This window comes from Aulostomus chinensis, chromosome 24 (genome assembly GCF_037954235.1).
Source record: "Aulostomus chinensis isolate RoL2024-O1b breed Wild chromosome 24, RoL_Achi_v1.0, whole genome shotgun sequence".
In the NCBI taxonomy this organism is placed as follows: domain Eukaryota; kingdom Metazoa; phylum Chordata; class Actinopteri; order Syngnathiformes; family Aulostomidae; genus Aulostomus; species Aulostomus chinensis.
The window spans coordinates 1,293,690-1,315,000 of NC_141343.1; the positions used below are offsets into that span (position 1 = coordinate 1,293,690).

General features: G+C 41.4%; 2 protein-coding genes across 5 annotated transcripts in view; both read left to right on the forward strand.

Annotated features, from left to right (window-relative positions):
* Positions 1 to 13,132, forward strand: part of map4k2 (mitogen-activated protein kinase kinase kinase kinase 2) — a 34,919-nt gene extending 21,787 nt beyond the window's left edge. The window contains exons 14-32 of one of the 3 annotated variants that reach the window (XM_086196824.1): positions 2,996 to 3,054; positions 3,145 to 3,194; positions 3,559 to 3,597; positions 4,040 to 4,073; positions 4,395 to 4,551; positions 4,665 to 4,840; positions 5,044 to 5,085; positions 6,016 to 6,100; positions 6,213 to 6,292; positions 7,208 to 7,268; positions 7,347 to 7,470; positions 7,795 to 7,853; positions 7,933 to 8,036; positions 8,157 to 8,334; positions 9,436 to 9,504; positions 9,596 to 9,682; positions 9,759 to 9,829; positions 9,918 to 9,973; positions 11,404 to 13,132. In XM_086196824.1, coding sequence (XP_086052950.1) covers positions 2,996 to 3,054; positions 3,145 to 3,194; positions 3,559 to 3,597; positions 4,040 to 4,073; positions 4,395 to 4,551; positions 4,665 to 4,840; positions 5,044 to 5,085; positions 6,016 to 6,100; positions 6,213 to 6,292; positions 7,208 to 7,268; positions 7,347 to 7,470; positions 7,795 to 7,853; positions 7,933 to 8,036; positions 8,157 to 8,334; positions 9,436 to 9,504; positions 9,596 to 9,682; positions 9,759 to 9,829; positions 9,918 to 9,973; positions 11,404 to 11,491 — 1,619 coding nt within the window. In that variant the 3' untranslated portion in view covers positions 11,492 to 13,132. The remainder of the gene's footprint in view (positions 1 to 2,995; positions 3,055 to 3,144; positions 3,195 to 3,558; positions 3,598 to 4,039; positions 4,074 to 4,394; positions 4,552 to 4,664; positions 4,841 to 5,043; positions 5,086 to 6,015; positions 6,101 to 6,212; positions 6,293 to 7,207; positions 7,269 to 7,346; positions 7,471 to 7,794; positions 7,854 to 7,932; positions 8,037 to 8,156; positions 8,335 to 9,435; positions 9,505 to 9,595; positions 9,683 to 9,758; positions 9,830 to 9,917; positions 9,974 to 11,403) is intronic. The other 2 variants (XM_086196826.1, XM_086196825.1) reach the window with 2 other exon arrangements.
* A 2,610-nt stretch (positions 13,133 to 15,742) lies between these two features.
* LOC147238313 (RNA-binding protein 4.1-like) lies at positions 15,743 to 20,496 on the forward strand. Of its 2 annotated transcripts, XM_086197783.1 has the most exons (5): positions 15,778 to 15,827; positions 16,918 to 16,955; positions 17,524 to 17,951; positions 18,299 to 19,035; positions 19,245 to 20,496. In XM_086197783.1, exons 3-4 carry the CDS (start codon positions 17,540 to 17,542, stop codon positions 19,018 to 19,020), a joined length of 1,134 nt encoding a protein of 377 aa, XP_086053909.1. In that variant the 5' UTR covers positions 15,778 to 15,827; positions 16,918 to 16,955; positions 17,524 to 17,539; the 3' UTR covers positions 19,021 to 19,035; positions 19,245 to 20,496. The 2 variants fall into 2 exon arrangements, with proteins under 2 accessions (XP_086053910.1, XP_086053909.1); XM_086197784.1 differs by lacking the exon at positions 16,918 to 16,955 and having other exon boundaries at positions 15,743 to 15,827.
* Positions 20,497 to 21,311: the final 815 nt, after the last annotated feature.

Sequence of the window (21,311 nt, forward strand, 5' to 3'; positions counted from 1 at the left end):
TTGTAACAACCTTAACTTGAGTAATGGGTAGTCTGAGTGTTCAGATTTCAGTTCTGTGGTCTAGATATGTTACACACCTTAATCAAACTACACAGTCCTGCCATAGTTTTCACATCACTTTCACGACACGCACCGCTGTCAAGCTACTTCACAATTCTGGTTCAGCTTCCAGCGAATGCCTCAAAATCCCCTTAAAGCAACGTTTTCTCCATTTTTAGCACAAAAAAGCTCGAAACCCACCATGACAGGAATGATTTGAGGTCAAATTCCAGGAGAATGTGGGTGTCTTGACTCTTTACTCATACTTTGCTCTGTAGCATCCAAATATATATATGAATGTGAAAGGAATGATCCTCGATAATCTCATGTGAACACATTTATCAAATTATAACATAAAATAAGGCCAGTAACAAAGCCAATGTGCTACAAGGGAAAAAGAAGGATTGAGATGTTACTGTTTGCATTACCTAAGTCATTTTTTCAAGTTTTACAGTAAACACAAACAACTGGAGACAAAACATCATTAGGAGTTGATTCAGGCAAAAAAAAATAAAAGAAAAATTGTGTCCAAAAAATGATTGGCAATTATTTTAAGAAGGTGATGATATGTGTTCTCTATGTACAGTGTCAAAACCAGGAATTTGATTCAAATGCAGGATTAATTATGAGACGAGAAAAGTCACGAAAGGTTAATCAGTCACAAGACACAGGTGGACTACACTCGGGAAGAGTGGGAAAACCAAACAAAGACCAGTAACAAAAGCAAAAATCACACAAGCGCAGGAAATAAATCAGCAAGTGCTCAGAGTCCAAAACTGAAACTTTAAAAGCTCAAACAGGAGCTGTCACATACAACTGGTCTCCTAAGATGTTTACAGCCATACAGAAACCAGCGGTTCATATTGTCAAAGGATACCCGTCGTCATCGTGGACTCGTGGCTGAAGCTGGAAGGTGTCACTGTGCATCGGAAGCCTCTCAGCTTCTTCCATCTTTGAAAATTTCCCATTTATCAATTGAGTCCAGATTTGTGAGCTGAAGCAGATTTGCCCGCATTGTTAGTCCTTAAATAAAAAAACAAAACAAAAACAAAACAAAACACCTGAGTGGAAAATCAGGGCTAAAATATCATGCGTGTGACCCAGTTTAATCAATCCCACCCCATGATATGATGGACGTCTGTGTGAAGAAGGAAACGATGTGATTCATTTCACCTGTCGATGGTTTTAACGTTGTGATCAACTGATGCATATTTGTCCTAAATATTTAATAGTATTATTCTATATCACATTAATACTGGAGTTTGTGCAGGGCCCAATACTCATACCCGGATGCCTGCAAGTCTAAATATACTGTACGCTGGTCCGACTTTTTCAAGAGTGGCTTCATTGTCCACCACAGCTCTTGGTATTCAATGCTGTAATCTTCATAATATGAATGAGGACAAAAGCCTCTCAGTCAGCCTGCCGATGGCTATCCTCCTTCTGTAAGCCATCCATGTATGTGGGATGGAGGCTGCGTCAGAGGATGGCACTGCAAACATGCCTGCGTGACACACAGTACTACTTCTATCCTCCAACTGGAGTGACTTGATACTGCCACTCTGCCTATAGGCGTCTCGTGGTGCAATGCTCAAGGGTTACTGGGGGGATGGACTGGTTTCACTCTGCACCAGTACCATATTCTAAATGAACCTGGTGTTGACCTCATCTTCCTGTACTAAACTGTTCTATTCATAGATGTAGAAGTCACTCGGACACTTAACACCTCCGCCTGACTAACTGGAGTCTTGAGGCTTGTTGTTACTTGGCGGGGCTCGTTATTGAAACTTCATGATACTTGATGGTGACCCAAGTGTGTCTCTAGCACTAGAAACTCTGAAAATATGGAAAACTGATATCTAATGTGAAGTCATATTCTTCACGCACTTGGATCAAACCATTTTGTTCAGGCTGGCTGCTTTTAATGCATCATTAATGATAAATGATTTGAAGTTGTTTTATTTAAATTTTCAGTCAATTCCAGTGGCAGTAGCTTTGCTTTGCCACCTTCAACATGAAGTGAAAAGTTAACCTTTTTCTTAAGCATGCATCTTCTAAATTATTTTACCCCGTTATGCTTTTTTTGTTGAATTAGTTTATTTGTGTTCAGTAAATCGTCGAATGACGTCGAATGATGTCTGATTTATAGTCTCTACCTTGACTTATTTTCCACTACATCTCAGATGAGTGAAAATATGCAACATCTTGTTCTACATTTAAATGTTATAAACTCCTATAATCAATCTACAGTGAAGAAGAGGATGTTTATGGTATTTATCTGAACAGGAGGCACCCTCTAGCATTTAGCTGAAAATGTTTGCTGGGGTTAAATTTACTTTCTTTCTTAACAGAGATTTTACATTGTAGTAACATCTGCTGGTTTTGCCCCAAGTGATAAGTACAAGATCAATAAAACTGAGCACTCACTAGCCAATTTATTAGGTACATCTAGGTCAAACACCCCTGCAGTAAACCCCCCATCATGATGTGTCTAATGTTCAGTTTCCTGACATCTATTGGACACAAAACAAGTCTTCATTTATTATTTTTGTTAGCATTTTGGAAGCTATCGCTTGCGGTGCTCCTAAACTGCTTTGGGTAATACTGAGGGGTGTTGCAATTATTCCTCTTTACCATCATCATACCTTCAAAATCCCACCAAGCTAACGTGTTCCATTGAAAACTTGCATTGTGGTGTGTTCAGCTGTTGGGTGGGTCAGAGCTGGAAAAGCCAGTCTAACCCAGTTCTTGTTGCTTATTGACCAGATAGGTGATGAGTGGTGCACCCTCTGGCTAGCTACTGCTAATGCTAATCAGTGCACGTGAGAGTGAGGGCTCATCAATCGTCTGAACAGTTTAATTTGTCTGAGATTTCCCTGAGAGCTCGCTGGCCTGCTCTTTGTCGTCTGTTCACTGTGAACACTGCACAGCACTGACTCAAACCTTCTATTTCTAGTTGACCAGGTGCGGTTTGGCCCCCCACTGAGGAAAGTCACAGAGCCTTATCCTGATTTGGTAATTGTCTTCTTCTTTTAGTAACACAGTATACTGATGTCACACATGTATATACGCATAAATATGACCAATGTTGTGTTGTTCTTGCAGGGCTCTTACGATGACGACTGGAGTCTGTCTGGAGATGAAGACAACTCACCGTAAGATTTCTCTCTCTGCTTTCTTCCCCGTGAAACAGCCTTCCTTCTGTATTTAGAGTTTAATGCGTGATATTGAGATGTGTAACCTGATATATGAATTGTGAGATGTGAGGAAGTTTGGGGGATTTTTTTTTTCTTTTTGGATTGATTTGAATTATTGTGACAACCATGAGAGTAGAGCCTGAGTTCATTTAGAGTTAACCTGTAATGTTAACTTGGAATAGCAGAAATCCGTCATCTGAAATATCAGCACGATGATGGGACTACGGAGACCAACACAAGCCGGCCCCCGGTTCCTTCCCCTCCCATTGTTATCGGCCATTCAGGCCTGTAGTCAGATAAACACCAGGTCTTCCTGTTGCAGGAGCCTGTTGGAATGTGTGGAGCAAGCTCTGCAGCTGAGGTAGGCCACGTCCATCAACTCCAGCCCTCCTAACTGCAGTGTCCGCCCTCCCCATATGAATTCATCTGAAATAAACAGCTTGTGATGATATATTAAACATCTGCGATGTAATCAGTGGGTTTGTGTTCGCTCTCTTCTCCTTTTATCCCCAAACCCCAAAATCCTACTGCACCTCTGTGTGCTCTGCATTTAGGTGTTATTCACCATAAACCCACTGGTTCTCAGCTTTTTTTTGTGCTTTTTGTGTTTGCTATTGATGAATGTTTTTCGGGTATGTGGATTTTGTTTTGTGCTTTTCCTACCCTGCACACAGTTGTCTCTGCATCTGCTTTGGTTGTCTAGCTTTTTTGACCTCCTAGTGACGTTGTTTGGATCTGACATCAGATGTCTGTGCTCTCCAGTCAGAGGCTGATCAGGACATTTTTGCTCCTTTCTCTTCTAGGAGTTTAACCATCCAGAGGGCGCCATCTACTGATGTAAGTGGGTAACTACATATACAAAAGGATGTGCGTTCTTACAGATTAAATAATAATTTTGTAATTATTACATTAAAAGAGTATTCTTACAGCAATATAGTAGTAGTTTTACTTGAAGAATTTTAACTTTTCCTCCACCACTTACTGAAAGATATCACACCTGATGTGTATTAAATTACCTAGTATTCTAGCTGATCTGCTATCTAATTTATTTTTAGGGGATTCATAGTTTCCTAATTATTTTTGAAGACATTTCTTGGACTGTGTAATAAATATAAGTGTAAGTGTAAACTGTGTAAAGGTTTGTTGATTGAATTTCAGGGAGGGAGGAAGAGTGGTTTGTTCAGCCCATCTACAGCCTCCCTACCAGCCTTCTGCTCTTTAACTCCAAACCAAGAGGACAAGGATCTGACACTCAGACCCAGCTGTACACTGGGCCCCGACACTGCCACAGCCACTGACTCCACCTCCACTGCAGGTACGGTGCACCTCATCAACTTCTCTATAAAAATTGTATTGTATTTCCAAAAAGTGGTCAGCTCCGGTGTGTCCAAACTGGCCCAGAACCGACACAGGATTGTGTTTCATCAGGTCTGGCCAGGTGCTCAGCCACACAGGATATCAGGCAGCGCTGCAGCGATCCATGTCTGCCTGTGGGGGGCAGCATAACTGGAGAGAAGAAGAATGTTACCACTGTTTCCTCTCCAAAAAGGGAAACGCCACTGTCACCTGAATGGAGCACACTCAGGAGAAAGACTGAGGACTCTGTGAGTTCAAACCAAAGATCAGTGACTTTGTGTGATACGCTAACCTAAGATAACAAAGTCCTAATGGTTATCAGTTGTGATCCCTTTAAAAATCAGTCTGTAAGATAACAAATCATATCATCAAACAAGATTTTGAGTTGGAATGCATCAGATTACGTTTGTATCATCCTCTTTGTTTTGTTATTTGTAACTGATACTTCTAGAGGGCTGATTTTCATGGACTTCCGCCCACTCCTCAAGTCCATGTAAGTGTGAAATCTAACCTGCATGAAACTGTCATAGAAAGCTCACCGTTGTCTGTCCATGCCTAACAAGATCAGTGCACTCACGTCGAACACTAAAAGCTGCTGAAGGAACAGTTTTTTATGTTCTATTTCATTCTCCGTTCCACCAAATACAAATATTGTACATGTCTTTTGCTTGGTTTGATGCACATTCACCATATTTCAACTTGAAATTGAAATTTGATGAAGTTCCCTAGGTTTGGAAAATGTTTGGCACCAACAATTGGCAATTTCCAATTAAGTTTTCCAACTGTATGGAGGACTTTGGGATTCAGTAACCAAACTGAGGCCATAAAAAGTATATTTTGCCTTTGAAGTACTCACAAGTAAGGTGTCTTGAGTTCACAAAGACCTTTTTATCCCATTCGAATACTTTTCTTCTGATTCTTCAGCGGTAGTTGGTTTGACCAAGTGTGTCCCGCAGTGCTGCACCAGAAGTATTTTTGGATTCTTAAGTATTGGCTTGATAAGAAATACGTGGATTATACTGGACTACGCACTTGAGCGTTTGTAAATGACATTTTTTAGGTCAGTTTAGCTGTTGTTAGCTGTGAGTCTCCATTAGCCTCAAGCTAAATATGTGTGGCTTACTTCATTCTGGAGTCACAAATAAATGATGCAGGAGGGAGGGAAAAAAAACATCTTTGTGAGCTCAACTATTTGTTAGTACTTTAAAGGCATAATACACTTTTTGGTGAGGTATCACTTTATGAAACCAGGTTGCTTAACATAAGCATCCTGGTCGCCCCTGCTGGCAATCAAAACTGCCAGCATCCATAGTTGCGATCATTCATGCTCAGTTTAGACTGAATTTGTTTTAAAAAAAAATGGAACAGTTATTATGATTGTGTCAGACCGCTAGTGACGCAGTAGCTCTGCTGGTGTCTGTAGATGGGAGCCTGCTTCTCCAAAGTCTTCAATGGCTGCCCCCTTCAAATCCACTGTGCTGTCACCTGGATTTTACCCAAGACAAGAGGTAAGAAGATAGATTTTTATGTGGATATCGTTTTTGGATTTCAAAGCGAAGTCAAACAGGCTTTGATGCAAATTCGCTGCATATTCATATTATAATTCCTTTTCCTTGTTAGACCAGTACCTCATCCTTGGGGCAGAGGAGGGTATCTACACTCTCAACCTTAATGAACTTCATGAAGACACACTAGAGAAGGTAAGAAAAAGTTGTAATTCTTGTATTCAGTATCTTTTTGTTGTGCCACGTTTCAGATTAACAGTATAATGTATAGGCATCACTTCAGAGTAGTACAAGGCAGGATATTACCAGGGGGTTTGGGTCTTCACATCTGTTGTAAAAAACGAGGAAACGCTCAATTATTTAGTTTGAGCTGAGGGTGAAACTTCTAATTTTCTGGTCACCACACATTCCAACACTCACCTCAGGCAGCCGGCCCCCACTGAAGAACTCTGGATTGAGCAAAACTGACAAAAAAAACAAAACCTCTCTGATTAGCAACTCTCAAGCACTCAATCCGGTGTCATCCACATCAAACTGATGTTAGCTAGAAACAAGCTTGAACACTTTTGGTTCTGCACTACCGTAAACGAAAGCAACCAGCTGGGACATTCAGTTGAACCAACGTGGAAGTTTAATGGTTTTAACTCAAGTTTATAAACTGGTATTTTTGGGCCGTTTTAATCTTGTTAGCCATCAGTCGCCATTAGACTCAAGTTAAGTATACATGGCTGGCTCTTTCGGATCTCTGGCGGGTCACAGAAGTAATGCACGAAGGAGAAAACCTCTTAGTGAGTTCAAGACACTTGTTTGTGAGTACTTGAAAGGCAAAATATACATTCTAGGAAGTATCCCTTTAAAGCTGTAACTATCACTTCTCAAATGAAATATTTTATTCTGTTTATTGCAATTAAAAATCTACTGGATGGTGCTTAATGCAAGATCGACAGGTTGGTTAGCCGGTCTGGCCTCTTGAGAATCACAGTGTGAGTAATATAATAGATATTTAGCGATTCAGCTCACTGATAATACAAGAACAGTGTTGATGTGAGTTATGACCTTACACATACATGACAAAATCTCAGTGAATTTTGTGAATTGTCTGTCCCACAGCTGCTCCCTCAGCGGTGTACATGGCTATACGTTATGAACAACGTGCTGATGTCTGTATCAGGTACCAGACGCTTCCAGATGTGCTCTTATCTGCTGCTGCCGTGAGATTTCGAGGTCTAAAGGTGTATCCATCTTGCAGGGAAATCGTCTCAGCTTTATTCCCACAGTCTGGCAGCTCTGTTTGAACAAAAAGGGCATTTGCAGAAAAAGCACAGCAGCCTGTCGCTCAGCACCAGTCGCTTCACTGAGAGGATCAGCCACAGGTGAGACATGAATTCTGAGGCTACGACTTGACGTAAGTACAAGACGTCTTCAAATCCTGCATGTTGGGACGTCTGTCACCTTATCGTCAGAAAAGTATTTCTAATTGTTCTAATCAACCACAGTTTGAGGTGCAAAACTCTATAAGTGTTTAAATATTGGGATGATTATGCACATTTGAAGTGTGCTGCACTTGTTTGAACATATTAAGCAGAGAATTCTCGAAGTAGAGGATGAAAAAAGGCAAAAGCAAGAAGTTTTCTTGCTTACGTTTGTGTAGCTGGCCCAAGAATACTTCATAAACTGTCTCCTCTCTTAATAAACAGGAAGTTTGCTGTATCTATGAAGATTCCAGACACTAAAGGCTGTAGGAGATGTAGTGTAGGTAAGTGAGGCCAGATTTACTCCTCTGCATCTTTACTCAGTAATTACAACCATCGCTCAACCTTCCTTCTTGTCCTCAGCAAGGAACCCATACACAGATAGCACATTTTTATGTGGGGCGGTTCCATCTGGCCTGGTTCTGCTATTGTGGTATGAACCGCTCCAGAAGTTCATGCATCTAAAGGTTTGTTGTGATCTGTTGAATTTTCAGCAGTTGTCAATGTGTGTGTGTCTTCAGACGTTCATATACCGTACATGAATCTAAACCTTCCACTCTTTTTGTTGCTATCGGTTTTGCTCGTAGCACATAGCGACAAGGCTACCGGATTCTTTGCCAATATTCGAGCTGCTGGTGTTGGTGACGGATGAGTTTCCCCAGCTATGTGTAGGGGTGAGAGACTCTCCTAATAGGAAACCCTCATGCAGCCAACAGCTGAAGTTTGACATTATTGAGCTGAACGGCACACCTATTTCAGAACCAGGTAGGATAAACTTCGGAGTTTCTCCGCTGCTTCTTCAGAGAGCTTGAAATACAAAGAATTTAGACGTCCAAATGTCCTTGTTAGAATCAACTCCAGATACGGCTTCCACTTCTGTGCCTCTGTTGTGCGCACCTTTGATGAATGAACTCTTTTCAGTTCATCTTTGAGTCTCAGCCGACATTTGTAATGTATTTGAAGAAATTCCCTCAAAATGTTCCTGAGATACTGTGTTAATGTGAGGTGAAAGTTTCTCCCCAAACTTTCACTAATAGCTGGTACTGATATGGAATCCTGGGGTCACATGCCATGGAAGCTATTGGGGGGAAAAAATGCTGAATTTTACAATGTATGAAAAAATTAATGCATTATCCCCAAAGCTGGTTATAAGAAGTAAAGGTGCCAACAAAGTGGTAGGAAAAAAGAAGTGTGTCCTATTTTTCCCCTTGGTCACATGACATTGAAGCTATGAAAAATCTGAATTGTATGAAAAAACAACATTTTTTTTGTACAAAAATATCAATATAAAATATTGAAAGAAATCAAAAACAGTAAACATTTTTGATGTTTTTCCAGTCTAATACTAATGGCTGGTTCTGATTTCAAGTCCCAAGGTCACATGACATTTAAGCTACTCAGAGAGAGAAAAAATAACCTGCAGAATTTTGCAGCGTATGATGTAAATTAATGAATTTTCCACTAATATGCAATAAAGAGAGGTATGTCTGACATTTCTGAACTAGTACTAATGGCTGGTTCTGATTTGGAGTTGCTTCTTCACAAGACATGGAAGCTAATGAGTAAAGAAATTTGCCTTTTGACCTAAAGGAGTCCGAGTGGACGTTTGGGCCCTATTTTGAATAACTAGGCCAAAAAGACAGACAGACAAGCATGAGACATTGTGCCCAGACTGTCACCAGCTTTGAGGCATTGCAATAGTCCAGGTTTTTTTTGTTTGTATTTTGTTATGTCCTTGCTGTACTGAATCACAAAGAACAGCACACTCAAATTTGAGTTAAATAGCATTTAGATATAACTTGCTTTGTGTTTATGAAATGATGGAAACATATTTCTTCTTTTTTAAATGTCTCTGTCTCTGTGCAGAAAATGGGGCTTTCAGGGCAGTACAGGTAACTCAGTTGGACAGAGACTCTGTTCTCGTCGCATTGGAAAGTAAGTCACTTCCCTCTCAGCGCATGGTATAAATTTACTAATCGTCTTTCAAAATGACTAATAATCTATCTGTTGGTTTCCGCCTTGTCAGAAACTGTTAAGATTGTGAACCTACAAGGGCTTCCGTCCAAAGAACTGGCTGCTGAAATGGTGTTTGACTTCCCCATTGAGACTCTGGGTAAAAGACACAAAAAAACAGATTTGAACACAGTGAAGCAGACTTGGCAGCTGAGTGACATGACATGTTCTGGCAGCTTGCTTGCAGGATAGTGTGCTGGCTTTCTGGAAGCATGGCCTCAAGGGAAAGAGTTTTCATTCAAATGAGGTGATTATTTTTCAGGTCGTATGTCAATGTTGGATAGAGGTGAAGGCAATGTGTTCAATCATTCAAATGATTGAGTGTGTGTTTGCAGGTAACTCAAGAAATAACAGACGAGAGTCGGGTGTTCAAAGTTTTGGGAACAAACAGGTACGTGAAGACTTTTCTGCCCGTGTCAACAACTGTCTGGTAAGAAAGTGGCAGAGATTGTGATAGAGTTTGGGAACCACCAAAAAGCCCAAGAGTTTTGAACCAGACAGACAATCAGACTGAAGATGATGGAAGGAACACTGTGGGGCTCATGAATCCAAATGGCAAATAGTCCTTTGAAAAGGCAGAGGTGGAAGGTTTGGGTGAGCCCTTCTCCATTTTTCCAGTTTAGCTTCCTCCATAAGAAGGTCTGTGTTTGTTTGTTTTTTTTAACTTGGATGAGACCTCCAACCCTGTTCTTCAGGTACCTTGTGGGAGGGGCTGGGGAACCAGGGTACCCAGGCCCATTTATCAGGAGTGACAGCTCTCATTCATGGCGGGAAAGTCAGGAGCATTCTCGGTGGACCTCCCGGTTACACCATGTCAGAGTCTCTGAGATTTTCATGTACAGAATCTCAAGGTGCAGTTTGGCCTTGGACCACCTTGGGATCCTCCAGGAAGAACTGGAGGAAGTGGAAAAGGAGAAAAGACAAGGTGCTTGAGTATAAGCGCTTGCTGTTCTGCTGAGGTGAAAGGTTTCATACCCTGTAGACTCGGGTTCAAAACTGGGGTGGGATGAGTGCCCGCTCTCTCCACTATGTATGTTGTCTTAGGATGGCGTAGTGTGAGGCCATTGGAGGTGCACCGAGTGTGAGCATTTTGAAGGACCCCAGTGGTTGCTTTGACCCTTGGGTGGAGGGCCGTAGGACTGGAGAAATACGGTGGAGTAATACCTGAGTGCATGAAGCTCAGTGGCGTCTCTTGAAGTTGAGGAAAGTGTAACAGAGTGACTTTGGAATGGTAGAGTGTTTGCTCTCATTACTGTTGCAGTACATTTACACATTCTGTACCTTCTTTTAGCTACTTTTTGGGCCTCTTTCCTCGTTTATCTCCCAAATTGTACATCGTCAGTTCACCTTACCAAACTGTCTACGGACGACCACCTTCTTTCTAACCCATGTTGTTGGTTACATCTCTTTCTCCTGAGGGTGTTGAAGGTGAGGACTTTTCACTAAGGCTTAGGGCAGGATGTAGGGTGTCAGAGGATTACAGAATTCCCCCTAGTTCCCCTCCAACGTGGACACGTGCCCTGATCAACCAGAGGAGGTGCCAGTGCACTGAGCAGGACATATAATGGTTATCCAGCTTCCCACCTGCAGACATTGGGTAGCATCTCTGATGGCCATATTTTATTGGCCCAATAGGAGTTTTATGACCCAGAAATGTGCAAAAGCAAAGAGCCACCTTTTCATTGTTACTTGTTACAGTGTGATTCTGGTGGGAAGTGTATAAAATAAGTCACTCTCTCTGTGTACATGGACGTGATCGATTCATACACACTAGTTGAGCAGTTGTATTTATTGCCTTGTGTTTTTCTTAACTTTGCACAGGGACATCATCCTTCAGAGCACCCCGACAGATGACCCGTCCGCCCTGAGCAACGTCTACATTCTGACTGGACACGAAAGCAGCTACTGAGGCAGCTATTGGTTGACTTGCAGTCAAGGGCAGATCCTCAAATCCAACGGGAGAGGATTGAAGATTTGTTCTATAACACCGTGGTGGAAATGAGTGACTCTGTAGCCGACATCAGCACCAATTGATCCCACCGACTGTTTGCTGTGAATGTCTGAGTGGGATCCAGTTGCCCTCTGGGATTCAAACCTGGGCTCATGGTATACAAGGGAGACTTGTTAAAATGTGAGAATTCAGAATTCTGCCAGTACAAAGCATGCATGTTTGAAGCATCCTGATGCCTTTGGTCATCAAGCAAAACTAAGAAGAGCACAAAAAAAATGTTCTCGGATTATGAGAAACTGACAATGTCGTTATAATCATTGAGATTTCAGTTCTGGTTGAGTTGGCGACACTCATGATTACTGACGGCAACACTGCAATTAACTCTACAGCTCCTGTAAATTCTTGGGGCAGCCAACATTGTCAGAAAGACTATTAGTAAAAACTAGAAAGCAATAAGTAATAAAGAAGTCTTAATAGCGTTTGCAACTACAGTTTGTCTTCAATATTTATCACAGATTTGCTGTCAGAAGTGTTCAAAAGTCTTGTTTTTTGGAGGCTTTATTTGATGATACTACTACACATATGCTTCACCATTTGGAGGCTTTTAAAGGGAAGTAGCAGCAGATTGTGGTTGATTCTCAATGCGTCCTGAGTCTCCACTTATCATCGGATCATTCAGGCCTCGTGTGAATGAACAGGGTCTGAGACTCTGGGAGCTGTGAGAAGACCCTGGAAAACTGTGACATCATGGAAATGGATAGCTGTGAAAAGTCGGATTTTCTTCTTGTCCTATCCAACTCGTAATTTTCATTATATCTCTGCTCCTTGGTGTCTAGAAACTCACAGCTGAAGAAGTCTGCCATCATCTGTTTAGAGCACAGTGAAGGCTGCCGCAACTACTCCACAGGCAGAACTGTCCCAGTAAATGTTCATGCTTGTCCAAAATGCAGAGGTTGTTTTCTTCCCAAGGCCTGTGGGGTGAATGCCACGGCTAGCCTTGCACCACAATAGAGCCGTTATACCGTTCGCTTCTTCGCAGCTTGATGCTGAAGAACTGGGAGCAGAGCTCAGGTCGTACAATTTATACTGCAGATTCACGGAGAAGGAAGACAAAGCCAGCCCTCACGATGTCCTTTCATGCCATTTATTGAAGACTGGGTCAGTTAACGGTTGTGTTCCAAAGGCTGACAAAGACGTGAGTGCTGACATGCGTCTGCCATGCTGACTCTGTCTTCATTAAGGGATATTGAAAGTTCTGGCTTTTTCATCGTCTCTTCAGACACCATGGCCATGGACCCCTAGAAGTAAATTTTTTGCTGACAGTACTTGAGTTTTGATGTATATTAAAACTGCAAATGCAAAGCTGATGGGAGCACAAAGCTGTGTGAAATGACCACCTCACAATTATGCTTTTAGGCAAGGGAGGGAGCCAGTGGTGACACAACAGTTCTTACTCATGTAAAAACAAAAACTCAGACCCTAAGGCGCATGGTGGTACCACGCCTGCTCCCCTATGGTGGGAAGCATTGTCTAATTCTCACAGAAAAACATGAAGTACCAGATAACTACAAATGTAAATTTGACAGTTAACCCCCCCCCCCCCAAAAAAAAACTAGCAAAATAAATACTATTGCAGTGTTGCTTAAAACAGTGTCTCTTCACACCTGGCCCAAGGCCTATGTGTGGGCCACGAGTGCCCTCTAACGGGCCTGGAAATGTTTTCAAGTTGAAACGCATCTTTCGCAACCAGCTTTTAGTGAATTAGAATAATAATCTAAAACCGCTATTTAAAATGATTATTTGTTCAACAAACGTGCATCCTCAACATTGTCACCATTACTTTGCGATGCTCTTTTTTGCAAGCTAACTGCTAACATCAGCCTGTGATGTGACAAATAATGGAAATGCTCTTGTAGCGCACCCATAGAATATTTTTGATTTTTAAAAAAACATTGTGCTTATTCAATGCCAGTGGTGTTCTTGGATTTCAAATAAATTATTCTATTAGAATAAAATTATGGATGATGATAATTATGAGTAACACAAAAAAACTTGGATCGACTTAACGAAAACCTGAGGGAGTATCTGTTTAACACCTTTTGCAGGATTTGACTGAATAAATAATAGAAATTCTAGATTTGTAGTTTATCTACCACTTCGAAGTTTAAAGTGTGTTAGAACGAGAGCAGCCGCCGTTGTCTATGTGTATTGTTACCTAACAAGCAAAGATCCTCAAATGACTGTTGAAAAAAATCCTTTGACAATATAGCAATATCTACTTGGGGTTTGCAGCCGGACTTTGGTTCTAAATACTGTTATCTGTGAGTAATGTCAATTTTATTTCATAATTTTCATGAATGTTAATACCTTTCTAAATGTATTCAAGCCTGTATACTTTGTGAAAATAATATTTCAGTGTATTTTGAAGACTGTGTTCATTTAGCAGCATCAACATTCATGTTCTCCTGTGAGAGAGCCTCAAGACTAGAATATGGCATTAACCCCAAACAACATGCACAATAGCTTTAACAGTCTGGGCTCCTTCTCCATCGCCTGTATTGAAAATTCAACTCACACATAGGAAAAATGCACCAGTACATTAAGTGCCATAGAAATGCAATGAAATTGTCCTTTTCTGTTTAACCAAAGTATACCTTTCACTACATTTTTTTTTTGTCTCATGATACTTTTATTTATGGAAATGTACCTTATATAAAACGCACCCTTCCCTGAGAGATACTTGAAAAAGATAATATTGGTGATTTTGGGGGGGGGGGGGTTGTCGGTTTTTAAGGTGTTTTATTGTTACGGTTCATACTGTACATTTGGTGTAACAGTTTCTCTTATTATTTTTAGGGGTTGAATACGATTTAGTTGTACCATGCTTTAAATACCGTGTGTCATTATGACTACCAAATCTCTGTTAAGCCTCAAGAAAATGTAAAACACCAGAATATGATGATTATATTAGTGGTTGCCCTAACCGGCCTGAGTGATACTGATGGACCTTTTAACAAGTTTATGTACATGTCATCTCAGATAAACAAAAATAAACTTTATTTTCTATTTCTGAAGCAAAAAAACCTACTACGAGTATGTTTGTAGCTTCTTCTGAGCGTGTTCTAATGATTAAAGTCTGACCTTTGGGGTCATATTCATTGATCCAAGTAGGAACCTCCAAAAAAGATATCAAAGACACACACCCAAAGATTAAAGCCTGAACCCTGAGATCAAATGCAGTCGCAAAACAGTCAATATTATTTGTGATGTTTAACACCTGGGCTGCACGGTGGTGCAGTGGTCGGCACTGTGGCCTCACAGCAAGAAGGTTCCGGGTTCGAGTCCCGGCTCAGGCACGGGATCTTTCTGTGTGAGTCTCCATGTTCTCCCTGTTCCTGCTGGGTTCTCTCTGGTACTCCGGCTTCCTCCCACCGTCCAAAGACATCAATTTGGGGACGAGGCTGATTGATACTCTAAATTGACCGTAGGTATGAATGTGAGTGTGAATGGTTGTTTGTCTCTGTATGTTGGCCCTGTGATGGCCTGGCGACCTGTCCAGGGTGAACCCCGCCTCTCGCCCGTTGACGCTGGGATAGGCTCCAGCCCCCCCGCGACCCTTAATGTGTAGGAATAAGTGGAAGATGACGATGGATGGATGGATGTTTAACACCTCAGGGACCCACTGGTATGGTCTAGTTTGCAGTGGTGGGTGAACTGTGATGAATCGTGGGACGTGGGAGTTTGACATCTGCATGGCTCCATTAAAAACATACAAACTAGTGCGTTATCACTAGGGGAGCCATGAAGACAACCTCAAGCCTTATCTTCTGGCAAATAGACATCTAGTGAATTACAATGGATGCTTCAGTGTTTTTGTACATATATGAGATGTTATGTTACTTAGGAACATGAAAAACCAAAGCATAGGTTGTGCTAGGCTTGCATTAACTTTTCATTAACATTGATCTGTGGAGAATCAAAAAGTGTAAAAATATTTTAATAAATGTAACAAAAACCACCACACCTCACATCTGCAAGTCAATATTCAGAGCAGAAAACTTAAAAAAACAACAAAACAACAAAAAACCCAAAACAAAACAGGTGACGTTTTCCCGTTTGAAGGTTTTAAACTGCGTTCTACAAATGACCAGTAGAGGACAGCGATGCTCCTCGGTTGTGTTCAGTCTGTCGCGCATTTCATTGTCAGCAGAAGAAGAAAAAGCATCATACGGGTACTGCGGCGGCGCCATTTCACTCTTCATTCATTGGGGTTGAGGCCCACCTCGTAACTCGGGTGAGTTTTTTAAAAATTTAAGTTTAACATTGGAATTCTAGTGCATCCCATTGGTACACACTTGTTATTTTGCAGTTATTACATGTGATTCCAGGACGGGCAATGGCTGAATTTGCGGCCTGACTAAATACAATGTTTTCATACCTTATACGCTAATATGTTAGCTTTTTGAATTCATTTGCGTTTATTGGTCAAGCGCAATGGGAACCCTTTTCGCACATTGTGGCATTTATTAATTGTTACTTTTTTTTAACTTTGGCAGTTTCCAAATCTGTGTCTGGGTAGCTTGTTATATATATTAAGGAACAGGCTACAAAATTATATGGCAATGACAGCTTGCTATGTTTTGGGCTGCCGTTGCACCAGTCTTGATGTTTTTGTTGCTCATTCGCGTTGGGGGTTAATTGGGTGATGAAATGAAGTTTGGCGGAGCTCAAACTAACATGTCGTGTTTCGAAACGTAACCCAGTGTTGTGGAGGCAACGTTAAGTGTGGACATTGTGTGTGGTGTTGTGGAACTGCATGACCAATGTTAGCAAACAGTGTTGTGACGGCAAGGTACTTGCGACCCCACCCCCCACTCGTTTAGAAGGAGCAAAGTGCGTCACGATATTTTTGGGGGGGTTAGTACCTTATGCAGTTCTGAAATCGAATCATACGAAGTGTTAATTAGATTTTAATTTGGTCAAAATCTACCCTTGTGACGATATAAGGTCATCCTCAGCCAATAATAACGACTCTGCTGGGAAAAAAGGTCAGAGGTTGAATGTTCCATTTTTTTATGATTATTGCAAGAGCCTCAAATTCAAAAATACAATTGACATCAAGTCTTTAGATTCAGGTAATAGTCTCATACATACTGTGTTGATGCGTTGAGCAAAATGTTGCAGTGCATTGAATATCGGCAGGACCTCATAAAATCCTCTGAAAAGACCAAAAATACAATAAGGTCAACACTATTAGTAAAGCATAAATTGATAGTTATAACTAATGCAATAATTAATTTTATGATTAGAATGTGTGTTATAATTTTTCATTTTTTTTTGTTATTTGAGGATGTTTGATAAATTGGCCTTTTTTTTCTCTTCAGGGTGGCATTTCATTCCAACTATTGCCATCAGTTTGCAAGTATGAATAAACTTTTACTAACTGAGTTTGTGTTGGTTCAATTAACCATAATAGCTTTTGCCCTCTAGTGGACCTTTATGTAGAAGACGAAATGTGCCAAATAAGGTTGCACAAACTATGTTATAGTGTTACTTGATTTGGTGCAAGTGACATTGCCATATAACAAATGATCAAGATTATTAGTTCAATTATCAGAAAATACGTACACTACGTTTCATTTTGAAATGTGTATTTTTCGACTCAAACATACAAACTTAAAGTAGCAAAAAAGTATGAAAACAAAAATGTGTACAGTACTGTTTCCCTTTTTTTTTTTACCAAATTACATAACTAGCAATGATAAAAATAAGAGTATTCAAAAATAATTGTTGTTTTCTATTTGTGGAAATATAGGCAACAGTATATCTAAATGCACTTGGCACTGTGAAAGGTTGTTAGATAAAAGGTTTTCTCAACACGTCGTACATTTGCTCTATCTGCTTCTTAATTGATTACACTGTCAGCAAATCATGAAGTACTGATTATATTCACCTGATGTTGTTTGACTGTTTTTTTCTGAATCTTGTAGGATAGAGAACTTCATCATGGTGAAAATTTTCATTGGCAATCTTGCCTGCAACACCACAGCGGAGGAGCTGCGGGAACTATTTGAGAAGTATGGCGAAGTCTCGGAATGCGACATTGTCAAGAACTATGGCTTTGTACACATGAACAACATGTCTGAAGCAGAGGAGGCCATTCAAAACCTCCACCAGCACCAGTTGAATGGCTGGCGCATGAACGTGGAGATGAGCAAAGGAAGACCCAAGTCCACCACCAAGTTGCATGTCAGCAACTTAGGTGAAGGGGTCACTAGTGAGGTCCTTAAGGCCAAGTTTGAGGAGTTTGGCACCGTAGTTGAGTGTGACATAGTAAAGGACTATGCCTTTGTTCACATGGAGCGAATGGAGGATGCCATGGATGCCATCAGTAAGCTGGACAACACAGCCTTCAAAGGTGAACTCTTGGGCGAGAGAGCAAGTTGTCTTTGCTGTCCATAGATAAGAATGTGGAGTATATGGCAGTAGGGCTCTCATGACAAGGAAAAACCACTAGCTGATAGTTTTCCACACAGAGACAGTTTGATAACCTTTGCTGAAAATTGACCGAGAGGACTGAAATAATCACTTGTTCTACAAAATCTCGTAAATCCAGTTGAAGCCTAACTGGTAAATAAGCACCTGGCGCAGCAGGTTATGCCGTTACACTCACTGATTTTTCGGTGTGAACGTGTTTTCTAGTCGGTAAGAGCCTTTCGTATAAGAACTCCACGGTCTCATGCGTGTCTTCTCTCTCCTTACAAGGCAAGCTGATGAGTGTACAGCTGTCCACCAGTCGGCTTCGCACCGCCCCGGGAATGGGAGATCATACCGGCTGCTATGTCTGCGGGAAACATGGTCACTGGTCGAAAGACTGTCCTGTCGGTCGGAACGGTAGCCACGGTGACGACATGAGAGGTCGCAATGGCCGAGCCCCCCCACACGGTCCTCCGGGTTATGGCAGGGGCAGCTATGGAATGGCCAGTCCTCCACCAACTAATTTCATGGCTGGCTCTGCGTATAGTCGGGCTAATTACTTAGGTGGATTGCCGCCGCCGCCGCCCCCTCGGAGGCTTGGCGGCTACGGTGCTGAGCTGGGGGATAGGTACGGCAGCAGAGCTGACAGGTCTTTTGATCGTGACCGTCTCTATAGCAGTGTTGACTATTATGAGAAGTACAGAGCTCGCCCTTATGGCTCCAGCTATTTCGAGGATCGTCGCATGTCCTATCTTCCTCCTCCACCCCCTCCCCCTTCCTCCCTCTCAAAGCTCTCCTCCAGTGTAGATCCATACGACCATCGGCCACCGCCTCCACCCTCATCAGCCGCATACTATCCGCGAGACGCCAGCGCAGTTGGCCGATTACCAATGTCCTCGGCAGGCTACAACTATGAGCGAAAGCGACTGTCACCGGTGTCTGCCTCCAGGGGCGCCTTCCAAGCTCCCCGGCCCAAGGATCATTATGCGCCACGCTATGCACCTTACTAAAGCCACGATGCCAAGGTGAGCTACATGGTAAACACGTGACATTAGTCTCAAATGCAGAGTAGCGAGACTTTTTGACTGGCCACTGGGATCCTGGAATCCATTAAAACTCAAAACCTTTAAAAACAAACAAACAAAAAAACATCCTTCAGAGCTGTAATTTAGAAAATGGGGGGGGGGGGGGTAAACCCTGTTTCTGAAAAGAGAATGCTTTGCTCTCCTTCTAGGTCTGTTTGTGAACCGCAGGACTTAAGTTTGCCGTCATTACTTCAAGCTTCATGACTCCATCAGTCTGCACGGTGTATGGCAAAGCATTTGAGATGCATCGGCATCTCCCAGGCAGTAAAGGTGCCTCTCTTCAGTAGGCTGTCAATTCAATCCTGCTCACGTGTCACTTTCATTACGGATGATCGGCAGGCGGCACTGTGACCGCCATGAGGTTTAAAACATTTGACACTTGCAGGTTTTCAGCTCTTTTTTTTTCCCTCTACCTGTGTTTCTTCCCCACACGAGGCAAATCGTTTGAATCAGCAAATGCTAAGTTTTGTGTTATTTTTGAAGGCATTCTATGAAAAATTGACCCTCTGTTGAGTTGGTTGGTTTTAGTTTAAATCTAAAGAGTGTCAGTAGAATTCTGCTTTCCGTCTTGACACGTGTCTTAATGGTCTAAGTTGGCTATAAATGTGGCTACAGAGCAAAACACTTGAACGATAACTTTTGTGAAAGCAACTACACACTGGGGTTGTATCCTGAGGACTACGAACCTCCTGAGGATTGCGGGTGTGACCGTACTGCAGGATACCATTTTTAATTTCTACATGTGACAAGATGGACATTAACTTCCAGTTGTCTTTTGTTGTTGTTGTTGTGGGTTTCATTATATTTGAAATATCTGGAGTTTTTTCAGTTTTTGCAGACACGCAGCTCTCAATTTATGTATCTGTGAACATGCTTGTTCTTGCGTTGGCTAAGGGTCCTCATGTAGTCACACTACAGTTCCCAGTTCTTGTGGTACATTCTTCAAAAAAATGGGGGGGGGTTGTTCCTCCAGCAGTTATAAGAATTATTACTTTTTTTTTTAGTGTCTGGTGAGAAAAAAAGGATATTCCAGAATGGTAAACTGCAACTAAAATGGTAGCTTCCCACTCAGAAGTTGCTTGTTGTGAAACATGCAGGTAGAGCTGGGAAACACAACGATAAAATATCAGTATTGTGATATTACACTACACATATCTTAGATGTTTTTCTGGTTTGAATGGCTGCATTACAGTAATACAATTGTTTGAACATGATTGGACATTTTTTGAACCCACTTAGCTAATGTATCCACATTAGGGAGGATTGATGCAAATTGAATTGTACTAGAATTTTGTAAAATATATTTATCTCTACATCAGTGCCACACTATCTGTATCAAGCTTATTAGGTCAAAAATCATGGCCTTTTTGTTTCTTTTTTTTTTTGTCTGCATCACCCAGCTCTACACACAGGAAGTTGTCTGTGGTCCATTTGCACACGAATGGACGCTGAAGAAATTGATCACTGGCTCAGTTTGAATCAAAGTTAAGATGCAACCATAACATTCCAACTTCCCTTCTCCAATTTGAATGTGTCTACAATTGAACTGATCAGCTTTGTAACACTCGCCTGTGTCTGCAGGTCTGATGTGAAACTAATGGAAAATATGGTAGCCACCCAAACGAGCGCCTTTGCTGCAGCGCGTGTCCTGCGTTTTCTTCCAGCTGACAGTGGTGCAGACTTTTGACTTCTGGTGATAATGGAAATGAACCCGTGAGGGTCGTCTTAACAGGAGAAGCGGCCACAGGAATGGGAGTTAAGGACTCGGGCCTTTGGTGCACCTTCCTTGGCTTACAGGTGGATTTGAAGTTTGTATTTTTCATTCTTGTAAAAGTACGGCATACATTAAAAAAATCTTCAAGTGAATATGATTTTCAATAAAGTCCAAACTATTTTGGTGAGAATTGGTTTTATTTGGAACTCCTGTTGGTACAACTTGACATTTTGTTTTTGTTCTTTTTAGCTTGCCTTTGTGTATGAAGATTGTATTTTTAAAACTGCTATTAAGGTAAATGACTTTTATAAACAGTAGCTGGTGTGTTTTTTAAGTGAGCAATGGTTTAAAAGAATGAGAGAGTATGTGGTCTGTGTTTTGGGGGTGGGTAACTGGTAAATCCAATTTTTATTTTTTAAATTTTTATTTTAAATAGTTGAGATTGAATCGCTGAGTCTGAGGGACTAACAAGTGCTCAGGGCTTCAGAAAAACTGATGAATT

What these genes read in the sequence shown, in the direction of transcription:
- LOC147238313 (XM_086197784.1), top strand. Translation starts at nt 17,540, where the DNA reads ATGGTGAAAATTTTCATTGGCAATCTTGCCTGCAACACCACAGCGGAG. An exon ending in GGACAACACAGCCTTCAAAG is followed by an intron (nt 17,952 to 18,298) that starts GTGAACTCTTGG and finishes TCTCCTTACAAG; the next exon opens with GCAAGCTGATGAGTGTACAG.